The sequence below is a fragment of the Streptopelia decaocto genome (assembly GCF_964273445.1).
Source record: "Streptopelia decaocto genome assembly, chromosome: 5".
In the NCBI taxonomy this organism is placed as follows: Eukaryota; Metazoa; Chordata; class Aves; order Columbiformes; family Columbidae; genus Streptopelia; species Streptopelia decaocto.
In genome coordinates, this window is record NC_138659.1 from 66,167,426 (window position 1) to 66,183,322 (window position 15,897).

General features: G+C 39.3%; 1 protein-coding gene across 1 annotated transcript in view; it reads right to left on the reverse strand.

Moving 5' to 3' along the window:
• CACUL1 (CDK2 associated cullin domain 1) overlaps nucleotides 1–15,897 on the reverse strand; it is a 46,675-nt gene that overhangs the window by 21,823 nt on the left and 8,955 nt on the right. The window contains exons 3-4 of the mRNA XM_082052660.1: nucleotides 13,722–13,824; nucleotides 3,696–3,791 (exon numbers count right to left, since the gene is read on the reverse strand). Of these exons, the coding sequence (XP_081908786.1) occupies nucleotides 3,696–3,791; nucleotides 13,722–13,824 (199 nt within the window). The remainder of the gene's footprint in view (nucleotides 1–3,695; nucleotides 3,792–13,721; nucleotides 13,825–15,897) is intronic.

A 15,897-nucleotide genomic window follows, 5' to 3' on the forward strand; every position in this document is an offset into this window, starting at 1 on the left:
ATACAGGCAACTTACACACAGACATGTATAATGAATTTTTTCCTATATCTACAGATATATGTCCATATCAATCCAGGTTGGGAAATTTTAGAAAACACACTTTACTTTAGAACTTTATAAACACTCGAACACCAAAATAGGGCTGTATATAAGAAAAGAAAACATTTTTACTAATATCTAAAAGTGATTAAGCCATTAAAATAGGTATGTTACAATAATCTATCACCAGTATAGCTATCCAATCCTGTGGTTCATCGACAGTCTCAGAGAACAGCTACTCAGAATTAATCAACTCTGGAAACAAGTGTTATATAAAAATCCATACAAAACTAAACAACATTAAATTTTTTAGGATCCATTTATCTTTATCCAGTCAGCATTAATAATAAATTCACCTCTGCAGCCCTCAAAGGAAATTCTATTAATGAGTTCCTTGAGGAACTCTACACCTAAGGTACTATTTGGTGTTATTCATCAGTTCCCAGCCTGCAATTAATAGTAAGATTTCTTGCCTGTATTTTATTCATAGGGGGGTTTTAAATGCTGTTTCAAGATAAATCTCCTGTCATTACAACACTAACATGGAAGTGGAACAACTGAATTCATATGGATGACTTGTGTAAAAGAGTTAAACAGAGACAGTAACAGAAAATCAACATAATCAAAAAATAACAAACTGGAACACTTATCTAAGAGATTTACTACAGGAAGGGATATCTTAAGGGAAAAATGTTTTTTAAATCAAGTTGTTCTCCTGTTTGCTAACACATTTAACATAATTGGCACAAACCCTCACAACACTATTAAAGCAATCTTATTTTTTTTTTATGAAACTCATTCTCTTGGTCATTACCAAAACCATACACATACCATAATAAACTGCCTATGCAGAAACAACTTACATTTCCAAGGCAAGCATTCAGCAGCAGTTATTTACCTCTAATGAAAACCGACCCTGTTGGAACAAGGGCAGTCTGAGGGCTGAATACTCGCCCCTATCGAAGTTGAGGTTTGTTGCAGCAATAGACAACAACTTAGAAAGGTAGGGTTTTTTAAATTTAGTAAATTTAGTTCCCTCCCTGAAGCAATCCTACCTGTAGAGGTTTTGCCAAGGGCTATTACTTAGTTCTTTCACCCGCACCTGCGATTTGAACAGAGATCGAGGGAAAGACTCTGCAGACAGAGCAACTTGCCTTGTAAGAAACTGATTCACTTCATTTGCAGTATTTTTGGTCAATGGTGAATTCACAGCAACTGAAGACACGCATCCTCTAGGAAGCGTTAAGCACCATACTACAGCCTTTCAGACCTAACGTCCCAAACCATTTCCACCTCCAGCTCCTGAGCACACACCAGTGCAAAGCATGGTGGTGACCAGAGCATCTCAGCTCAAGTCCACGGACCTGAACCAAACCTGGTTCTTGGGAGCTGACAGAGGAGATGCACCCAGCTAAGGAAATAACTCACTCTGTTCCTTTCCCAGCCTCGAGACCTTCTTACACTGAAAGCAGCTGCCAACAATGTGCAAACCGTGATTCTTCCTTTTGTTAAGCGCTGGAATGTCTATACCTTAAGTTTCATAACTAGAAAAGCAACAAAAACCCCAGCAGTTTCAAACAGAAGAGTTACAACACAGTACTTAGAACAACTGTAAAATACTCTTCACACTTGCTCACTTGAAAGCGACTTTCCAAAAAGATTCCACACTTGCATGAATCTAAATACACAATGAAAAATCATCTAACATAAGTATTAATACTTCATTTCCAATCTGCACTGCAGAAAGGAGACAGCGGAAGAGCTGTTACCTTCCCCATTCTTGTTAGTGGAAAAACAGTACGATTTTCTGTATAAGATGTCGCTACTGAGTCTGTACCAGCATTTCTTGAAAAGTTTGTCAAGTCACCTGAGGGTCCCCTGACAGGTAAAAGGTAGGCAGATAGATACCTGAGAAAGTCAGAAATCATACAAGCACTTCTTCTACAAACCACCATATCATAAAGCAATCTGGCAAATGTTAAAAGACATAATTGAGTTAACATTACTATGCAGAGAGCAATAAATACTTGAAAGAGAAAACACTGTATATGAGTGACTATCTCATTCACATATCTATACTCACATATATTTGTGTATACAAATACACATAAAATGCCCTCTAGCTTATAAGCAATGAAGTACAACACCAGCCAGTAAGAATAGTAATATTTTAGTGGCAATGAAAAAAAATAATCTTAACTACCCTAAAACCACAGAACTCACAAACGTTGGGCTCATTTCATGCCATAAGATTCAGCCACATCTCCAAGTATCACTAGCAATTGAGAACCTATTACAAAAAAAGTATATCATCTAAATGATTATTTTATTTTTTCTTGAGGTAGAAATATGATTTTTTTATTCATTCACGTGTGCTGCATACTGTGACATGTACAGTCTGTAAGCATCCAGAATAACCTCACCTAGATTTACAAAGCAAATTAGGAATCACTCTTAGGAATGATTAGACTCACTGTGTGACTAGCTGACTCCTAATTTGCTCCACCTGCAGTTATATCCTGGAACTTCTGAAGGAGCGTAAACCCACAGAATTCTGGAGGGATAAAAGCGCTTTGGGCCTCCATGCCTTGCTGAAAAGTCCATGGCATGAGGCTGAAAAAAATCCATCACCATGTGAAAAAGAAAACCACTAGTGCTCTAGCAAAAGAGGGAAAAAGAAAACTCCCTCAATTGGGAAGTCAGCCCTCTCACCTTTCCTGTATTCCCACACAAGAAAATGGTTTGGTACATAGGAGGAAAAAGAATATAAGTGCTGCTGTTGATAGCAGAACATACAGGACTAAGCCCAAGGCAATGCCTTTTTTGGTCGCCAATGGACACTGACATGTTCCAGTCGTACAAAAAACCTTTAGGTGCTACGAACCTAAGTTTGTCTGCATCCAGTCAACAGTATAAATTGCCTTATCAACTGACAGAGACATTTCCAAGAGACATTTTTTATGTCTTGTTTGAATCTGTGCAATTTAAAAGCAACACTGTGGGTGTTGGTGTTTTCTCCCACGTAACGTAACAAGAGGAAACAGCCTCAAGTTGCAGCTGGGGAGGTTTAGTTTGGATTTTGAGAACAAGTTCTTGACCTAAAGGGTTGTCAGGCATTGGAACAGGCTGCCCAGGGAGGTTGTGGAGTCACCAACCCTGAAGGGATTTAAAAGACCCATAGATGAGGTTCTCAGGGACATGGTTTAGAGGTGGACTTGGCAGTGCTGGGTTAATGGTTGGACTCCATGATCTTAAAGGTCTTTTCCAACCAAAATGATTGTATGATTCTATCATATTCTCTCTTTGTAACTACCAAGCCAACATATAACAAGCCAATAAACTATCCCTGTTCATACATAATGACCTAATTGTTTGGGATGGCTTTTTTCCAATCAAAACAGAAACCATTCGCCCCTGTTCCCAGGAAAGAAGTATTAGGACAGAAACCAACTGCAAAAGTCTACATTTAAAAGCACAGCTCCCCCTTCCTCTCAAAATACAACATGATCAGCACTATTACACAGGTAGCAAAACCAAGCATGATTCATAATTTCTACAAAGTAAAAGTCATTACAGCTGCATTTTATACTTTTCACTTTCAGTCAGGATCTTGTGTACTCTCATACTTTATTGGAAAAGAATTTTCTAAAACTTACCATATATATGAAAAGAGGCACAATGCTCTGCAATGCTCCCATATACTGTCCAAGAGCTATGTTAAATCTTTCAATATAGAGATCTGGAGGGCTGGCCTGCAAAAAAACGTAAAAGTCAGGTTGTAATTTGAACAAGAGAAAGATCTGGAACAGCGTGGGCTACGCTTTCATAGCAAACTCAAAAAACTACAAAGCATTTGATGCACTAAATCCATACAAAGCAAGCCACAAATCATTCCAGAGTTTCTGCCATAACTCCCTCTAGCAAAACCAGTTTTCTTCAGTAGCTGGTTTTTGCCACGGACTATAAGTCAGTGCCCAGCAGAAGGTCCATTCGATAAGAAATACAGAATGCCTGTCACAAATTAGCATGTAGCACATGCAAATAAAAACACTTATTAAAGACCAGACCTTCATTTTGAGAGAACTACCCGTCACACCTAGGATCTATACCCAAATTTCAGCAAGCACTGCGGTGTCTGCTCCAGCCCGCCCCCAGCTTTTACTCCAAGACACAATGTGACATTAAGCTGCTGCTTTGCATCAGAGCTGGCAAGTGGCACATCCTCCAGCCCCAGGGAGCTCCGTCCTTACTAGAAAACGTTTTGAAGTTTTTGCTGGGTCACCTAAGGCAAGGCAAATATTGGGGTTATTGAGCTAGAGGGACTGCAGAGCAATGTCTTCAGATAGAGCTCCCCAGCTGGTTTCCAGCCCCACAAACATCCCTGCAGTCCTCCAACCCACGACATTACCCTGCAGCCCCAAGCAAAACTTTGCTCCACAAAACCCCAATGTGCCAACTTTTTGATAGGCTTTGTAGAGCCCACAGTGACCGCACTGTTTTCTGTATACATACAACCCTATCTTTCCCAGCGAAAGAAATAAGGAAGCTAAAAAGATTTGTCCTGCAGCAAGCTAAGTTATATCGAGAACAAAACCAGAAAAATGGGAAGCACTACCAGAGTTTATTTTATAAATATCTATTTGGAGGGATGCAGGGGAGCTGCATTAAAGCACTCAGGAGTGCACTTATACAGCCAGGGATGGAAATGGAGCCAGGGTAGCGTGTTGCTCCGCTCTCGCCCTCTCCATCCCAACCCGCCCTCTGGCCAAACTCCTGCTTTCATACTAAGGTCTTTTCTGGGGGTAACACACATATACATTCCTATACACGCCCAAAGTGTTGCTTGTTAATCAAAAAGCAAAACTTCTCTTCCCTTGCACCATTCTCCTCTCTGACAGCACCAAGTCAGAAGAGGATGGAGAATATGGCAGCAACTGGGACCTTGCAAGAAAACAAGCTCAAAGGTTTTCCTAAAGCCAAGCATCTATGGGATGAGAAAAGCTCAAGCCCAGCTGCACCTCAACCACTTTACTGGAACTTAGAACTCATATCTTAATGAAGCAGATTTTTCAGCCTTTGTACAGACATTCACCAGGGGCCCTAAGAGAACTGTTAGAATTTATGTTGACTTTTCGATCTACTAAGTATTCTGAATTTATAAAAGTGTGGGTTTTTTTTCCTTTAAACTAGCTTATTTTGCCTCCCTTCCTAATATGTTTAATGAACACATGAGTAATTTTCACAGCAAACACCAGCACAGAGCAGACGGAAAGGAAAGTGAAACTGGCAAAGGAATAAAGAGTGTTACTCTATTCATATGCTGTTGCCAAAGGTTATATATGGTTATTCATCATTCTGATTATAACTTTTTAATCTTATTGCAGATTAAGTTCTCAGGGGTGGCCAAACAAATTTTAGTTCAAAATGCCAGCAACGTATTAAAGTGGCTATCAACTCTAAGAACTCCCTTTCATATAGAGTTACATACATAATTTGTTGCAAATAACATGCAATGGAATCTGCATTTCTAAGCAGTATGTATTCCTGCTTTGCTCCCTTTTAACCTCAACTTTAAATATGGTTATACTCTCTGATTTGTAAAGACTTGGCATACAGCTTCTGAGATTAAAGAAAAAAGGAAAATTGTGCTTCAAAAAGCATGTCAGACAAAAGACCCTCTCCTGACACAGGGCACTGCTCTTCTCTCACTGACAGCTTGCAATTCTTTAAATAAAATTAAATAATTTTTAAAAGAGACAAAAGTTGTCCAGACAGTACAGGACTTAATCCCATGTACAGACTCCAGGCAATGACATGTAAACTTCCAAAACTTTGACAATCAACCTCTCCTCAATTACTGACTTGTAAACTAACAAATAACCCAAGCCAACAAGAAATCAATACCACTGTTTTCACAGCTCATCTATGAAATATCGTCATCTGTGTGGGGAAAAGAACCATGTGTTTTCTGTTCATGAGGGTATTACCGTACGGCTGCTTAAAATTGCCACATCGAAATCACTTACTTGCTTGAGCATTGGAACTTTCTCCACATCTCTACATTCACATTAATAAGACAATAACTGGAGTGGGACTTGCTTTATATAAACTACATGGACATTATAAAGTAAAGAGCAGTGCATGGCATCAAATTCATGAGTAAATAGATGTTGCTAAGATTTTTCTATTAAATGGCCATAATTAGAGTAAAACTTGCATTTAAAATTTATATTTATTCAGCTATAGCTATTACACAGAAAATGAAAGAAACTGCTCAGGCTGACATTTTTCTCTTAGTGCAGAAACGATAACCCACATATTCAGCTACTTTAATTATGGGGGAAGGGCAGAATTAAGCATAACACTTCCTACAACCCCCCCTAGAAAATACTAAGTCTTTAAAAACCACTCCTGTCTTACCCAAGTGATTTATTATGGAAGCTGTTCAAAGAAAGAAAAATATATTGTTAGCTTAACATTTTCCAGGAAGGAAGAGAATCCTTCATTCCTTCACTCCCCATCCTGAATCCTACAGAACTGTCAATCCAGTTTGTGGGGTTTTTTGTGGGTTTGGGTTATTTTTGGTTTTTAAGACACCTTATATGGGGAGACAACTTAAATCCTGTCCTACACGTGCTGTCATCTACCACTCACAGGCTGAAGAACAGTTTTCCAGTAGCAACTGTTAGAGCATCTGTCCACAGGAGCACTGAACGTTTGGTCAGGTTTCTCAAATAGTGATGCAGCTGCTTAACATCTTCAGATTGGTTTTGAACCAACTACTTCTTAGCATAAAATACGATGGCTGCTCTTAAAAGCTGACGTTAAGAACATCATTTAATCTCCTTACGCACCATAGGGGACATCTCAGCACCAAGAGAAATGAGAAGTAACAAGAAACACGTTTGAGAAAGGGTGACGTGTAAGACAAACATCTTCAAACAAAACAAGCAATTAGAAACCCAGTATGCTAAATTACCCTTATTTGAAATCTAATAGCTAGGCATTTCAATAAGCTTGTGGGCAAGAAACTGTATACATTAAGAAGATGTGGGGTTTTTTCAGTTTGAATATTATTCTTTGACTGAACATAAGAATGAAACCAGAAGATGCTGCTGGCTCAAGACAACTCAGAAATGGCTCAGAAGAAACAGTGACAACAGTTCTTTGCTTGAGGAACACAAACTTTATCTGTTTATGAATAGTCATCTGGCACAATGAGCGATATATTCAGAAAAGCTTACATTCCTACGTTGAATGGGCAGTTTCATTTTCCTGGGAACACGCTCGCTGCCAAAACACCAGCAGAGATGCTGCGGCATCTCTCCCACGCCTGCCGAGCGAAAAGGGAGAAAGGCTCCGACCACACAAATTAACCTGTTATTCACCTAAGTGGTCTGAAACTTTTAAACCAGTTTTTGTTCTTTCTCAAGAAAATCTAATTTGTTTACTTTGCCTTGCAGACAATTTATATGATGCCCTGATCTACCTCACTAGACAAGGGTACTATTAAAACCTTTTATAAAAAACAGACATCAAGCCAAAGCACAATTCCTACCAAGACTGACTGTGCCTTCCTAGTCAAGTCTGCACTCAAAACTGTTCAAAGCTGCACAGCATCATAATATACTCTCATATAGTTGTCTTAGGGCAGGGTAGATGCAGGCCATGCTTCCATTTCCATTTTTCAAGTTTGTAAAACAAAAAAGATGATGTATCTAAGGACCATCAAAATTATGTTTAAGAGTGAGATATATTTAGAACCCTTCCATCTAGTAAATACATACTCATTTGTGCCATATTTACTTATATCTTTCTGTAATTACATCAGGGTCTGCAGCACTCAGCAGAGTGTGGCAAGGAACTAAAAATGATTGCAGGAACACAAGCCTTTTCAAAAAGCTGCATGCAAGGGTGCTTTTCTCAGGTTAGCTTGCTCATGACAACGTCATTTTTAATGGTGATTCTGGCCATATGGTGACCCTCACCTGCACCTCAGCTCATGAGCCATCTTTTCGATGTCCATGCATGCAGATGCACACACTTCTAATACTTCTGGTTTCTGCCATACAAGTTCTAACACTGAGCATTCATTTGATCTGACTCAATTCAGTGTGATTCACACAGCATTAGAGGCTTGTTTCACACACAATAAAGCAACCTTCCCCCAGCAGAACTGAAGGATGCTTGTTTTTTTTCCTTTTAAATAATATGGGCCAGATAAAAGGCCACTCTGAGTCTCCCCTTTAAGAAATGGCCTGTCAGTATTACCAGATTGTGCAGCAAACCCAAATGGACTTTAACCCTAGTGATTTAATGTATTTAGTAAGAAAAGTTAGGAAAATGCAAGTTCTCAATTTTCATTTTCCACCTCTATTTCTGATCTTTTCTATAGGCAGAACCCAGAGGAGGCAGATCTGTTTTCTACATGAGCGTTCGAGTAAGTACTGCAGCTATGGAAATTATTTCAGGGAATCAACTCATTTCAAATTAACAAGAGCTAATTTGAGTGCTACTTCTATGCTACAAGAGATGAGACAGGAGTTGTGAAGACTGCTCGCTATTCCTCATTTGGCTGGCAAGTTGAACAATGCCCACACAAACAGTGTAATAAGAATGGGCTTCTTCATGTAAATGGAGTATAATAACCTGGCCTCCTGTAAGTACATTACTGAATTCTAATCATATCTTCATTAGCAATCTGATTTACTAAGTTTGCACAAAACCAGACGTAGATGATGATGTCAAAAGTTCTACTTCACAGACTGGCATAACTGTTCAATTACAATACATCACTATATAAAGGTAATACAATCATCAGTGTACCTTGGGAGGAAAGCAAAATATATCCATAAAACAATCTGTGGTAAAATTACCTTAACGTATAAACACCAAGAACTGTTATGAGGTGGTACCCAGCCCATAACTCTGTCCGCAGTCAGAAGTTCGGATTCCCCAGTCCCTCAAAGCAATACTTGGATGTATTTTTTTACCACTTGTGACTATACACAAATCTCACAAGGCAAACATGACAAAGCCACTTAATGCTTTTGCTCCTGCCATCAGCGGAAATACTGGAAGTTACGCTGTTTCTAAAAGATAAATAAGGAAGTTCAAAAACTAATCTGAAGTTTAGATCTGTATTTATCAGATTGATGTTTCAGAAAGAGCTGGGGCAGGCAATGACAAGCTCCTCACCACTGCATGGCAAAACTCCGTATAATCACAGGGGACAAGCAGAAGGTAAAAACGAGAAAGACAAAAAGGGAAGGAAGGAACAGGTTGTCCACAGATATTGCTGACAGATTTTTAAGAACAGATGGCAACCGACAGTGACGTGAGACAAGGCACTCAGTTCCAGGGATTTGGAAGCCCTCAAAATAGCAGAATGGCTTTTACACCTGACTCTAATGCATATTCTTCCAAAGAAACAATAGGTGAGAAGATATTTTCACACACTGCACCAACTGGTTGAAGAGCTGATGAGAGAGAAGGCTGAGAAATTGTAAGGATTAAGAAGAGGCAGCAAAGCTTTCTGGCAAGACCCTAAATCTGCGGGTCCTGGGGGCCAAACAACCACCATGCAAATTATCTACCCACACCAGTCACTGCTCAGTTCGGTCATGTTCATTATAAAAAAATATATTGTTCCTGATAAACAAAAAAAATTACACACATGCATACATATCTCAAGATGTAATAGAGAAGAAGCAGCCCAAACCTCCTGAAGCGTTGAAGAGCCTACGTATGCTATCAGCAACTGGCTCCAAATTTAATGCAGTGCTTTTAGACAGGTGGAATTTGAGCAAGAAATTCTGGTGGTTTAGCTCTACCGCTTCTGTTTGATTTAAAATAGAAATGATGTAAGCAAACCAGCGTTTATTTTCTCAGAGAAAGACTGATTCTCACTTATTAACTTCGGTGAACACAAAGATTACATACAGCTAGTGAATTCAACTGTTTCTGGTCAAGGCGAAAAAAAATCCCACAGCAACAAACACACAAACAAACAACAATAGATCCCTTTTTTTCTCTAAATAAAAATAGGGTATAAAATGACAACTGTTCTTCAGCTCTCAGTCATTTCCTAAAGGAATTATTGCGATTATTATAGCAAAAATGAAAATATTTCACTGCACCTGCACAAAAAATCTACTTCTGACATGGGCCAGCTCAATGCCTCAGTGCACTTTGATTGCCAGCGGTTAAAGGACTTTCCAAGGCCTTTTTGAAGAGATACGTAATGGGCAGAGTACTCGATTTTAAATGACTTTCTCAGAGTGCACAAGAATAAGGCAAGTCAGAAATGCTAGTGCCTAATGCAAACATAGTTTTATTCATTTTAAAAAGAGATGTATTTAAGTTGAAAGCATATGCTGTATATCCACCCCACCTCCTACATCTGGATGACTCAGGGCTTACCCACAAAACCAGCTCTCATTATCTTAAACCACAACATACTGGGCTACGTCCATTACCATTAAAATGTTTCCAAATAAAGCACCTTGGAAAAATCACCTGTATACTACAGGCTTCACAGACCTGAAGACAACAGGAAACTTGGTCATTTGCATTTTCTGCAGCCGCTCATTATTTTTTCGGTTAAGCACACAAAAAACCAAAATTCTGATCAACTCAAGAATTAGGGAACTTTAATTCTCAATTACTGGAAGCTCCACATGACAAAACCCAGTCTTACTGATGCAGAGAAACTGGACAGACATCGATTGCAAGAAAGGAAGGCAACCCTTGCTCAGAGTCTTTCCATAACTGAAACAGCCTGAAGACAGGATCAGTTACTTATACATAGTAAGGAGGAGCTAGAAATGTTCTGGGCTATAGGAAGCCGGTATCAAAGAGCTGATGGTCTGGCAACAAGAAACGCATCTCATCTCAACGCAGTACTACTCAGCAGGCAACGTTCAATGCTCTTCACCCAATTTCCAACATGCAATGAATACATCACCCCACTCACACTTCGATAATGCCTCTGCCATCACTGGAAATGATTTATTTTTGGTGAAAACCTGTGAAGCAGATCTTCAGGAGTGCACGTGGTGACAAACACCAACCACACAAGGTGTCTGGCAGCCTGGAAGAGCAGAAGTCAGGCATGGGATGAGCAGGGAGCGCGACTGACCCCGTGCGCCCACGGGGCTGCAGCAGCACCCGAGTTATCAGCTGAGGCCAGCCAAGGACTACACAGGGGAAAAATAATAATAATATAGGCAATTTCTGCAGTCAAGACCTTGCAGAAAGAAGATAAACTGCAATAAGGAGTTTGCAAGAGCGAGTATGACTGGTCCCCCAAGATGCTGCCATTTTTACTATTTGTTATCTGACAGTTTTGTTGCTTTTGCTGCTGATGAGAGGTTCTTGTAGGAAACAGCTTGCTCTGGTATGTTGGTTACATGCTGCCCACTTGCCATAGAAGTGCTGTACTTCTATGGAAAGAAGTTGTTTGGCTCATCCACAAGACGACACTGCCATTTACCTGCCATTTCAGTTTTTATGATCATCTGCTTTATCACACAAACCAACATTCCTGCTTATATTGCGCTACATTTGCATCTCTGCATATATAAAAAAAGTAATAACTTATCTTGCATCAAGTTACGGCTTGCCAATTAAACAGAACTCTGCAATTAGATTAAATATTGTTGGCAGGTGGAATGAGTTTATGCCAGAGAAAGCAAAACACCAAATATTGTCCATTAAAAGGATTAATTTTATATATATATATATATATACACACACACATATATATATAGTTTACTTGCGTGAACCAGAAAGTTCCAAGCACCTAACATTTAGAAAGTAATTTGTTGTTGTTGCTCAGGTAAAGATCTGGCACTGCATTTTCAACTAAAACCAAAGTGACTGAGTGTCACCTAAATGCATTAAGATCAAAGAAGTATCAGGATAATAAAATACATTGTAGTAAAATAATTTCTTAACAGTAAATTTCACAACCCACAGCTAAAACAGTTTCTTGACAGGACAATTTTCTAAGGCAGATAGGTTTTATTTCAAACAGCATAAAAAGATGGATTTACCATCCAAAGCCAAAGTCATGTTCACATCAGACAAAACTCACGCAATACACTCAAAGATGGTATCACGTTGTATTACACTCCTCTCGCCTCCTGCCACAAGGTGTGTCTAACCTACGTAAGGAAACTTTTGCAAGACAAAGATTGCATTAAATAGTTGTCTCAATTATTCTTTCAACAGCTGCTGTTGAAAAGGCAGCCTTGGTTTTAGGCAGAAGGATTTAATGCACAGATGCATTAAAGCAAACTTCAACAGCAGCTGCCTCGGTCAGTTTGGGAACTTTAGAGGAAACAATCAAGGGCTACCACAGAGCAGAGAATTCAGGGTTATTCCCAAAGTCAAAGCACGGTAATGCAGTACATTACCGTGGGATGTATCAGAGGAACTGGCCAAACCTGTAGAGCTGCAGCGATTCGCAGTTCTTACAAGCAGAAGAAAAATGCACAGGCTGCACCAGCTCAGCAGAACCAGGGAAGGTTTTACTCTAAATACTACGTCCATCTACTCTGACTGATTGTTACAGAACAGTGAGCCTGTCATTCCACAAGGAATAAAGAAACTGTAAAAGAGAAATGAAGCAAAGAACATAGCTCAAGATGACCGAGATATTTTATAGTCAAAGAATGCCCCAAAGATTGTGCCCATTAAATGCAGGGTGGTTATTTTTCTTTATAAGGAAAGCAAGAATAAAGATTGAAACAAGAAGGACATCAGAGCAACCACAGCGATACATCTTTTGATGGGAACGCACATTTAGCCAGAAGTACCTGATGCAATTAAAAGTAGTAAGACTGCTTTTGACTGACAGAAATGAGTTATCAATTGTCAGAAGCACTGAAGGAGCTGCTGTAGTTTAGGGTTCCTACATATTTGCCATCTCTACTTGATGCAGTGCAAGTCAGTACAGAACTCAAACATCAGTTATGGAAGTGACAAAAGCTGTAGGGAAATAAAAACAGTGTTGCTGCTACGGCAATGACAATTTCAAAAATATGTCTGGAGATTCTAGCCTAAAAGGAATTTTCGACAGGGAACACACAAGAAATAAACATGGATGCACAAATAAGCAGCAGAGAAGGACAGGGATATACAAACTGTATTAGGACTGCTGTAAACCACTGACATCTAGAGATAGGCAAGAAAAATGCAGAATAAACTGTAGCACAAAACTTTCATAGGCAATCATTCCCGATTTATACTTCATAATTAATTTTTAATTCACTTCAACTTTTTGCTTTAGATTTTCCCTTTTGTGCTGCTTGTGATACACAAGGACCATCAACAGTTTATATAGATTAACACGGCAATGGCAGACATCCATGTCGTGCGCTCAGATCAGGTTTGATTGCAGCATTTACATCCTAGATTATACTGTAGGATTCTATAGTATACATTCAAGTTCAGCCACTGCTCTCCAGGTGGGTCAGATCTCCAAGGCCAGTCAGTGCCGTGCAATCAGATCCAGCAGTCAGGATTCTGACAGCCAGTTAGCGAAGGAAGCAGTCCACAATTTAGTAAGCAGGTGTAAATCAGTCTTAATTGCAACCCCCTCCATGGGCCATCTACATGCTGCTCTGATATTATCACAGAACCCAGGAAAGACAGAATTAGATTGTGCAGCTTCTTACCTGCAGCTCCTTTGAGACTCTCTCTAAGTGGTTAGTTATCTTTTTTATTAGGTCACTATACATCTGTTCCGAATGCTGCTGGCATACACACTTATACACACAACTGCAGAAACAAATATAGGAACAAACAATGAACTCACAACAGTTTGCAATGAAGGGTAACAGACTTCAAAATATTTTATTCAAGTCTCAGTTCAGAGGAAAATAGAGTTAATTGAAAAAACTGTTGAACTTTTAAATACAGCCCTAAGCTTGGAATGAACTCCAGCAAACTCTTAAGTCTCCCCTGGAGCCCCCAGCGTGTCCATCCCATTCCCATTTCCCCTCCCTGACCTCACTTGAACTCACAATGAGTTAACAGTGCAGTATAATTCTGACAACAGCACACTCCTAATTCTGGCTTTTGTCTCTCCTATGTGAATGAAGTCCCCATTAAAATAAGCAGGTTTAATCACTAGATGTGCATTCTAGAGCAAAACCCTTTTTAAAAGAAGGGCAACAGTGACAAGCAGTCGTAGAAGTTGCACCAAAACTGTGCTGGCATTTAGAACAAAACAAAGCAAAACCACACAGCAAAAGTTCTAAAATTAAAAATTACAGACCTAAGAGTGTTACTCCAGCCCTTGTTACTTAAATTCTAAGAAAACCCTGCATTTTCAGAATGAACAGAGATGCAGAGAAAGAGCAACAAAACTTGAATTCTACATTCCATGGCTTGGCTGTATTAACTCCGGTCTCCAGTGTTACCTTTGTTTTTTAAGAACATTTTATTGCTCTCATATTGCAATACAACATATCTGCAAAATAAGGCTAGGTATTGAAAATATAGTTTCCACAGTTGCAAAACAAATACATATTTTACTTTCAGCAAGTAGGTACATTAAGGTAGTCATCATCATTATCAGGACTAACACCAACATTATCTATACCAAGCAGCTTTTAATTCTCTTGAACGTTTTCATTCTTGGAAGTCAGCATTTTGAAAACTATCTGCCAAAAATGTACAATGACAAACAAACTGCAAAGATGGAATACAATCAACTACACACTAAGGGCTGTTGGAATTTTCTAATGCAAGTGAGAGGTTGGGCACTAAGTCCAAGCCTTCTGGGGCCAAGACAGAGCTCTCATCCAACAACTGCCACCCCCTAAGTCTTCTGCAGGAAGGTTTTACAAGTCAAGTCTCTATTTTTTCCCTTTGACAACTTCAGAAGCCCCAAAAATACAGCGTTCATCCCTATGCAAAGTCTGCTCATTAGGCAAACCACCTTATTTCTTAAAAACTAAAAGGTACTGCACACCTTTCCTACTATTATAGTTTAAAAATAATTGAGCTACTGTAGTTTGGTATTATTTACATAATAATAGTCAAAGTCATCCTGCTTCTTTCTCATGAAGTCTACCAATAGCAGATCCTATTTTTGAACTACCAAAAGACATTTTGGTATGATGAAGTAGCATCAAAAATATCGATTTAATTTGGATCAAAGAAAAAAACACTGACAAGAAAAGCCAGATGGACTTTTGTGATCTCTTACAAACCAGCCAGACAGGTAACAATGGCAAACAGTCATATCTGTGTTTGCTTCATAAGTAACTAGTACATACCCACTTCTACAAGTTTGCAATGACTTCACTTGCAATGATGTAACTGAACTGAATTTTAAAGTGTACTTCTGCTTAGTGTTACATGCAATATTTCTGCAATGCATTCTGTAGCCAAACACCAATCTTGGGATATACATGCAGAGTGTGTTTACACCTTATTTGAACACTTCTATTTAGAAGTTCCTTCCCCTTTTTCAGATCCTGTTTTCAGTTCCTGATTGTGGGCTGATTCTCTGAATCATCCTTGCCCTGCTGTTACCCAAAAGAAGTGGGCAGCTTTTTAGTCCTTCAGCATAACCAAACACCTCAGGCAAAGGAAGACCCAAGCAGGACACTAGAAGGTAAGCACTGATGGAGAGGGATAAAGATCTAAGGTCTAAGTTGTCCTGAAGAACAGGGATCTAACCACATTGTGCCTGGGATGTAGCTGTAATGGGTGCCAGAAGTACAACTGTTCACATTTGCCTTGTTTCAAACTTCCCTTCACATCTCTCTGTGGATATATTTAACCCTTGTGATAGGCAGTGACTATGCACAGGCAGGCTTTGGACTCAAAGATGAAAACAGT